The following is an 8,456-nucleotide window of genomic DNA, read 5'->3' on the forward strand; positions in this document are numbered from 1 at the left end:
GCCCAGAGCAGAGAGCTCGGGGGGCAGTCCTTCCTGTTTGCCTTTGCAGCGAGGGGCCCCGCAGCCTCCCCTGCCCGCTGCCTAGCTTCCTGCTCCGGAGAGCCTCTCTTCCCAGCCCCCTCCCACAGCCTGGGCCACTTTCCCCTCCTCCCTCCCACCTCCAGCCGCCAGGTCCCCAACCGCCCGCCAGGCTTGGGCCTGAGTGGCAGAGGCGCCTGCAGCTGCCAATCCCAAAAATATTCTCTGATGACACAGCTGGAGGACAAGAGCCCAGACTGGCTCCTCGAGGCTAAGTTTAGAGCAGGCAGGACCACCTGCCCCCCGCCCTAGCCCCGGTTCTAGCCCCGACCTCAGCCCTTCCCCCCCATGACGGGTCCAGCAGCTGCTTGGTTGCAAGGGGCCCCTCCCGAAGGTCTGAGGGGCTGGCGCATTCCGTCTCCAAGACGAATAACACTCTTAGGAGCTGGCTGACCCCAGCTCCCTGGCTCCTGTTGTACCTGATGTCACCTCTGTGCTGGGTGCTGGGATGTGTATGTTTGAGAAAGAGAGAGAGAGTAGGGGGGAAGGGGTTGAATGTGTGGGTCAGGTCACTCGGGGTGAGGACGCTCACCAGCCCCCTCTCCCACATGCCTGGCAGGAGTGGGAGATAAGGCTCAGGGCCACAGACATCTGCGTCAGAGATAGGAGGTCTCAATGCCATGGGCAGGGGCAACTTGGACTGCAGGGCGTGGGAAGGGCTGGGGAGACTGGGATGAGGAGGGTAGAAGAGGGCCCGGGCTGGGATGGGGAGGGCAGAGTGGGGAGGCGAGGGGTGGGGGACGGGCCCTGACAGAGAGGGCACGGGGCGCCACTGGCAGGCCTGGGTGAGCCATGTTGCCCCAGCCGCCACTCCTGCTTCTCTTACTGCTGGCCCTGAAGAGTGGGCACGGCTGCTCCGGGCCAGAGCTGGACCGGGAACTTGTCCTGGCCAAGGTGAGGGCCCTGTTCTTGGATGCTTTGGGGCCTCCGGCAGTGACCGAGGAAAGTGGGGACCCTGGAGCCAGGCGTCTGCCCCGAAGACATGCCCCGGGGGGCTTCATGCGCAGGGGCGCTCAGCCCAGGGAGGAGGAAGATGTCTCCCAGGCCATCCTTTTCCCGACTGCAGGTAATGAAGGGGGGGAAATGGCAAGGTGACTGAGAAGCAGTGTGGTACAGACAGCCTGGGCTTGGGAGCCAGGCAGGTCTGGGTTTAAATCCCAGACCTGCCGCTCAACTGGCTTTGCAACAGGGGGCTGGTTACTAAACCTTCCTGAGCTTCTGTCTCCTCACCTTAAAATGGGGCAATAATGCCTACTTCTCAGGATTAAGTGAAATGGTGTAAGGCTGAGGGGAGGCATTTGGGAGATACTCATTTGGGAAACCTAGAGTCTCTAAGCAACAGAGATATTTGGGCATCGACCCCTTCCTGCCACCTTTCCTTCTTCCTCTGCCTCCTCTTCCTGCTCCAAACCTTGTCTCTTTAGCCCCAGTGAGCCGAGGCTTGAGAAGATAGCAGAGACGCAGGGGTGAGATTAGTTGGGAAACCTTGCCAGGAAATTTAGTCTACTTTTCTCTTGACTTCTCTTCTCATCTTATGCACGTTCCCCTGTTCCACTGACTGAACCAACGAAGTCCTCTTCCGGCTGGGCTTTCTCGTAGCCTGGCCCACCTTCCCCTCAGAGAGGACCCCCTGCCTCCCTGTGCCTGGGTCCTCGTGCAGCACCGTGAGTTAGTGTGGCCCTGGTTTCGGGTAGAATCCCAGCCTGGCCACTTAGTAGTTCATTTTTGTAACCCTTTCTCCTTATCTGCCAAATGCGTCACTTGCGAGATTTATAACAGGATCTGTGTAACAGTGTAGTCCCAACCCCAGTCCGTCAACTAGTCAATTGTTTAGTGTAGCCTGCCTACCTGTGGGGTAAGGATGCCAACCACCTTTCTTAGAAAGCGCTGCCCTCTATCCTGGCTTATATGCTTTCCCTTCCTCCCCCTCCTTTTACTTTCTGGTGTTAACCTTTTTTTTTTTTAAGTGGAATTGTGTGAGTTTTTAAAAAATGTTTATTTATTTATTTTGAGAGAGAGAGCAAGAGAGAGGAAAGAGAGAGAGCACGAGTAGGGAGGGGCAGAGAGAAAAGGGTGAGAGAATCCCAAGCACCCTCCTTGCTGTCAACGCAGAGCCCCACACCGGGCCCGATCCCACGGACTTCGAGATCATGACCTGAGCCAAATCCAAGAGTGGGAAGTTTAGGGGTGCCGGGGTGGCTCAGTCGGTTGGGCAGCCTGACTTTGGCTCAGGTCATGATCTCACAGTTCGTGGGTTTGAGCCCTGCGTTGGGCTCTGTGCTGACAGCTAGCTCAGAGCCTGGAGCCTGTTTCGGATTCTGTGTCTCCCTCTCTCTGACCCTCCTCTTGTCATGCTGTCTCTCTCTCTCAGAAATAAATCAAACGTTAAAAAAAAAAAAAAGAGTGGGAAGTTCACATGACTGAGCCATCCAGGTGCCCCTTAAGCGGAATTGTTAGAGTTTGTCATGTGGTATTTCTGACCTATAAAAAGCTATATGGGGTAATCAAGCAAATGCTAGAGATGGCACCAAGGTACCATCATTCAAGGACCCGTTTCACACTATCAGTGAACAAAGATTTAGGCCCAAGCGTTGGTGAATGTAGAGGGTGGGTGGGGCCTCGTATACGATGCTGATAGGAATGGCGGTAGGTAAACCCACTACAGAGGGAGGTTGACAACGTCTGTCTTGTATTTTCTAAGTCCTTTAAAGAGGAAATAACAAATGGAGAGCCTCTATCTGTTCTCCCAAGATCGGAGAGAGGCCTCAAGTCCGAGCGGGCACTCAGGAGAGGGGCGGGCTCATGGAGGGCAGCCTCCTGCCTGCTGCTGAGGAGGAGGGGTGCCAGGCTCTGCCAGTCAGGGCTGCCCTCTCCCTTCCGTCTATCTCCCGTAGGTGCCAGCTGTGAGGCGGAGCCGGCTGCCAGGAAGCTGACCCAGGAGGCCGAGGAGGGCCTCTTCACCTACGTGTTCCAGCCGTCCAGGCACACGCGCAGCCGCCAGGTGACGTCGGCCGACCTGTGGTTCCACACCGGGCTGGACAGGCAGGGCAGGGCAGCCTCCAACAGCTCTGGACCCCTGCTAAGCCTGCTGGCACTGTCATCAGGGGTCCCCCTGGCCGTGCCCGTGTCACTGGGCCAGGCGCCCTCTCGCTGGGCCGTGCTGCACCTGGCCGCCTCCGCCCTCCCTCTGCTCACCAACCCTGTCCTGGTGCTGCAGCTGCGTTGCCCTCTCTGCTCCTGCTCAGCCCGGCCTGAGGCCACACCCTTCCTGGTGGCCCACACGCGGGCCAGGCCGCCCGGCGGCGGCGGAGGGGAGAGAGCCCGCCGCTCCACTCCCCCGCTGCCCTGGCCTTGGTCTCCGGCCGCGCTGCGCCTGCTCCAGAGATCTCCAGAGGAACCCGCTGCCCATGCTGACTGTCACCGAGCGGCCCTCAACATCTCCTTCCAGGAGCTGGGCTGGGACCGGTGGATCGTGCACCCTCCCAGTTTCATCTTCCACTATTGTCACGGGGGCTGTGGGCTGACGACCCCACCAGACCTGCCCCTGCCGGCCCTGGGGGCTCCTCCGACCCCCGCCCGGCCCCTTTCTTTGGTGCCAGGGGCCCAGCCCTGCTGTGCTGCCCTCCCTGGGACCATGAGGCCCCTCCGTGTCCGCACCACCTCAGATGGCGGTTATTCTTATAAGTATGAGACCGTGCCCAACCTTCTCACGCAACACTGTGCTTGCATCTGAGGGAGCCCCGCTGGTGGCCGAGCCCCTGCCGTCAGCAGCTGGAAGGAAGAGGAGAGTTCAGAAATTAGATGGTTCTCACTTTCCCCCTCCTTCCATGTGTCTCTGCCTGAGGGCTCCCCTCCCCCATCTGACCGTGTCCCATGGGTAACGGGACAATAAACAACATAGTGCATATGACTTGGCATGCATTCTCTGGCTTCTCTGATATGGTGGGGAGCAGGACTGGGCCCCACGAGCATGGGATTGTAGGCTTTCAGGTCACACAGCCTCACTTGACCTCAAAGATCTGGAGTTCAAGAGCTGTAACCGGATATGCGTCTGGTGGGGAAGCTACAATACTTGGAGAAGACACAAAAGTGTTGTGAGCTCTTGACAGCCACTCTGGAGACAGCTGGCCCCCGTGCCTCTCCCCTGCTATTCTCTACCCTAGCTGAGGGACCCCTCGCTCAAGATCAGGTGACTTGTAGACTGGCCAGAGGTCTTGGCTTTCGGGGCCCCACTGAGATAGATGTCCAGAGCGGCCCAGATCTTGGGTTTCTCAGGAACTTGGGTGGGAAAGTAAGAGAAAGACGGATGAATTGGCAGAGTCCGAAAGTGGACAAGGGCAGAGACGCGGAAGAACGAAAACCTGAGAATTTCGGTTCGCTGAGGGTCCCGGGGCTCCTTTGAATCTATCACCGGCTCTTGATGTAGACTCCGTGAGGCCTGGCCATACTGGGATTCAGGTTCTTGAAGCCTTTGTTTCCCTTAATGTGCCCAGTGTATGTATCTTTACATAAACCTCTAGCTCAGTCCTTAAGGTTGGAGGCTCGGAAAGGTAGAGCCGACTGCCAGAGAAATGCACTCGTGTGCGCATCTGTGTACACCCTTCGTGCACGTGATCAGAGCCCAGAGCAGGATGCAAAGGGTCCTTTTCTCTTCCCATTGTGTCTCCTGTCAGCCCTTCCTGCCTGTCTTGACTGGGCCCTGCTTCCCTGGCCCGCCTTCCTGCTTTGCCCACTCTCCCCTTTCTCCCTCTGTCTTGTTATCCTCCTGCTGTGCCCTGGGTCCTGGCTCAAAGCCAGTAGCCATCCAGTCACCCTTTAAGGGGGATGTTGAGTTCTCTTAGACTGAAAGTTGGAGCACTTTCTGATACTGACCACACAACCACAGCATGGTTTGTGACTCGTCAAAGACTCGTTCCTGCAAACCCAGCTCCGTGGGGTGGGTAGCTGCTTGCTCTAGGAAGGGAGTGTGGAGGGGCCAGACTCCCACCCCTTCACCCGTTGGCTAACACCTTCCCCCTCTCTGAGCTCAGCTGAATGAGCTACTGTTCCTCATAACACAAGGGAACAGCCCACATCCACACTCCTGAGCTAACCTCAGTCTCTGTTGATGTAGAATCCCCAGCTCTGAGCTGTTCCTGCTCCGGAGCGGTGGGTGGGGGGTTCGGGGGGAGGGGAGGACCTGCCTGTTTACTGTCTCTGGTCTCTCCCAGCACCTTCATCTAGACCCAGCATTGCAACTCGTCTGTGTTTGGGGCTCCTGGGGTCCCTAGTCAGGCGGTGGACCAGGGAGAGGGCTGGTTGGACTCAGCCAATGGTGCTAACAGGAGATGTTCCTTAAGTCTCTCTGAGCTCCACGCTCTCGCTGTCTGACTTTCCTTGCCAGGTCCTCCCTGATTTGAGTGAGGCTTTTCCTTGGGATCTGCAATCCTCCTGCAGGCCTGGGACCCTGTGTTGTTCAGATTGTCCCTGTCCCACGGATATGGATGACATCTGATGGGTGGGGACTCTACCGAAGGGCACGGGGTTCTCCACCCAGTTAGTGGGTTGGCATTGCTGGTAAAAGGTTTTCACATAACCGAGACAGAGTGAGAAAAGTGAGTACAGAGTAGTGTCTTTCACAAAGTCAAAGATACTCATGTCACAGGGTTGTTGTTGTTTTTTGTTTGTTTGTTTGTTTGTTTTGAGAGAGAGTGAATGCATGAACCAGGGAGAGGGGCAGAGGGAGGCAGAGAATCCCAAGCAGGCTCCATACTCAGCATGGAGCCCAGTGTGGGGCTTGATCCCAGGACTCTGGGATCGTTTTCTGAGTCAGAATCAAGAGTTGGATGCTCAGCAGACTGAGCCACCCAGGCACTCCCAAAGGTGTTCATTTTAAAGGGTATTCTTTGCTTGAAAAGTAGCCTTTGTGTGTGTGTGTGTGTGTATGTGTGAGAGAGAGAGAGAAAGTATTATTTCTTTTATGATATTTTATGATATAATATTCTTTTAGGGTTACTTAACAAATTAAAATTGGCAATTCTTTGGGCCCTAAGATTTGTCTTTGTGATTTTACTAGCTGAAATCTGCGAAATCCCAAAATCAGGGAGTCACAAGTTGGTTTGGGCCACCCCTTCCAGAATCTCTAACGCCTTAGATTCTGCTAACTTAGCAAATCGAAACGACACATCCTCCCTCCCTACAAGGGGCTGACAGTAGCTAAGGACATCTTTTCATCCTGCCTTCTTGCCCAGGGACCAAGAGCTGTAGATTTGAGAGATGCTGCTCCTTGCAGTGCTAATCATTAGAAACACTCTGAATACTTTTAATTCAGAGTCAGTTTGAACAGAAAACTCAGCTCAAACTGACTTAAACCAAACTAAACTTAATTTAATTTAATTTAAAAATCACTGGCTCATGGCGGTGCCTGGGTGGCTCAGTTGGTTAAACGTCTGGCTTCGACTCAGGTCATGATCTCATGGTTCATGGGTTCGAGCCCCGTGTCAGGCTCTGTGCTGACAGCCAGCTTGGAGCCTGGAGACTGTTTTGGATACTGTGTCTCCCTCTCTCTCTGACCCTCCCCTGCTCACGCTGTCTCTCTCTCTCAGAAATAAAAATAAAAATAAAAATCACTGGCTCATGGAATGCCTGCATGGCTCAGTCGGTTAAACGTCCAACTTTGGCTCAGGTCATGATCTCAGGTTCACGGGTTCGAGCCCTGCATCGGCTCTGTTTTGACAGCTCAGAGTTGGAGCCTGCTTGGGATTCTGTGTCCTGCTCTCTTTCCACCCTTCCCCTGCTCACGTTCTGTCTCTCTCTCCCTCCCTCTCTCTCTCAAAAATGAATAAACATTTAAAAAAAGATCACTGGCTCGTGAAATTTTTGTGACCATGGCTGGCTAAGGCTTGGCTTGATTTGGGGCTTCAAAGATGCCACCAGGATCCGGCTCAAGGCTTGACTTCATTCCAGGCCCCTGGCGGCCCGAGCAGTTTCAGGTTCCTGTCATCTCACACCTGGTGTCATGAGGGAGTTTCCTTCCAGATGTCCCAGAATGTGTGTTGGTGGCCTGACTGTCCTTATTGGGGTCATGTGCACTTCCAGGAAAGAATTAGTTAATGACTTATATCCTGTGTCTTATCCCAAGAGCTCTGAGCCTAAAGTACAAGGGTTGAAGGTGAAAAAAGGTGATTCCCCAAAGCAGGGTACAGTTAACACAAAAATGTGGAGTCGGTGCTGAGAGGCAGGTACTGTTGCTGCCTCCTCCTATCTCTAAAATCAAGACCTTTTTCTCTCCCTGCATAGATGCTATTCTGTCACTTACGGGGAAATTCTCGAAGGGCAGTGCAGCCGCCTCCTTAACCAGTTCCTAAGCGATTATCCCCTACCTCTCCAGCTACTTTCCACCTGGATGCTGAAGGATACTTCTTTTGAGATCGTGTCCCTTGGGTGGCTTAAAAAGTTGTGTCCACAAAGTTTAACCTCCTCTGTATGTAAAGCAGCCCTTTATAACCCGTCCACACGGCCTGATCTCAGACCTGTCCCTCCCCCCATCTCCCTGCGCAACCACACACGCCAGAACTCTGCTCATATGAATTCCCATCCATCCTCGAACACATCATTTCATTCTCAAGCAGCCCTTCTTCAGCCAATCTCTTCCTCAGGCAATACCTCCTTGAAGATCCAATTCTGATGTCATCTCTTCTGTGACTTCCCTTGACTCCCAGGTGTCAGAGCCACTACTCTTCCTCACTGTTTCCTGGACACTTTGTTCTTTAATGTTGATTTTCAGTGAAAGTTACTGGCTTTTTTATTTCACAAAGAACAGATATGTTCTCATGGTCAGGTTGCAAATATGGAAAATAATGCTGACGTTCCCCTTGGTCGTCCCCTTCACAGAGGTAAGTATCCTGCCAGACACATTTCTATGACTTTACATGTAGACATACACCTTGTAGAAATAGCTTTTTCCTCCACCCATGATATCATGCCTTATGCGTTGTACTGAAACTCTATATTCTGAAACTTTATGCTCTAAAGGGCTTTCATTGACTTTATTTACAGTCCTACCATCACTTTTTTTTTTGTCTTAGAAATCACACGCCGCCCCACCAAATAATCCTCTTTTGTTAATTTTATTATGTATACAACAAACAAGTATATAGAACTTACTATGTGCCAGGAACCTTACAAGTTAAAGCTCATCCAATCTTCATAACCACCCTATGAGGTACACGCTGATATCATACCCATGGCACAGATGAGAAAACTGAGGTACAGAGAGATTAATTAATTTATCCAGCATCTCATCTCTAGTAAGTGGTGGAGCCAGGACTTGGACTTGAGAAGTCTGGTTCCAGAGTCTGTGCACCCACCGCTATGCTACATTACCCCGTGGCCTCTCC

General features: G+C 53.5%; 1 protein-coding gene across 1 annotated transcript; it reads left to right on the plus strand.

Annotated features, from left to right (window-relative positions):
* The first annotated feature begins 821 nt into the window (after nucleotides 1-821).
* On the plus strand, nucleotides 822-3,988 carry INHA (inhibin subunit alpha). Its single transcript, XM_077748623.1, has 2 exons — nucleotides 822-1,144; nucleotides 2,973-3,988. Exons 1-2 carry the CDS (start codon nucleotides 871-873, stop codon nucleotides 3,809-3,811), a joined length of 1,113 nt encoding a protein of 370 aa, XP_077604749.1. The 5' UTR covers nucleotides 822-870; the 3' UTR covers nucleotides 3,812-3,988.
* The last annotated feature ends 4,468 nt before the right edge of the window (nucleotides 3,989-8,456 follow it).

This window comes from Crocuta crocuta, unplaced genomic scaffold (assembly GCF_008692635.1).
Source record: "Crocuta crocuta isolate KB4526 unplaced genomic scaffold, BGI_CrCroc_1.0 scaffold229, whole genome shotgun sequence".
NCBI lineage: Eukaryota > Metazoa > Chordata > Mammalia > Carnivora > Hyaenidae > Crocuta > Crocuta crocuta.

What these genes read in the sequence shown, in the direction of transcription:
- INHA (XM_077748623.1), top strand. Translation starts at nt 871, where the DNA reads ATGTTGCCCCAGCCGCCACTCCTGCTTCTCTTACTGCTGGCCCTGAAG. An exon ending in CATCCTTTTCCCGACTGCAG is followed by an intron (nt 1,145 to 2,972) that starts GTAATGAAGGGG and finishes TATCTCCCGTAG; the next exon opens with GTGCCAGCTGTGAGGCGGAG.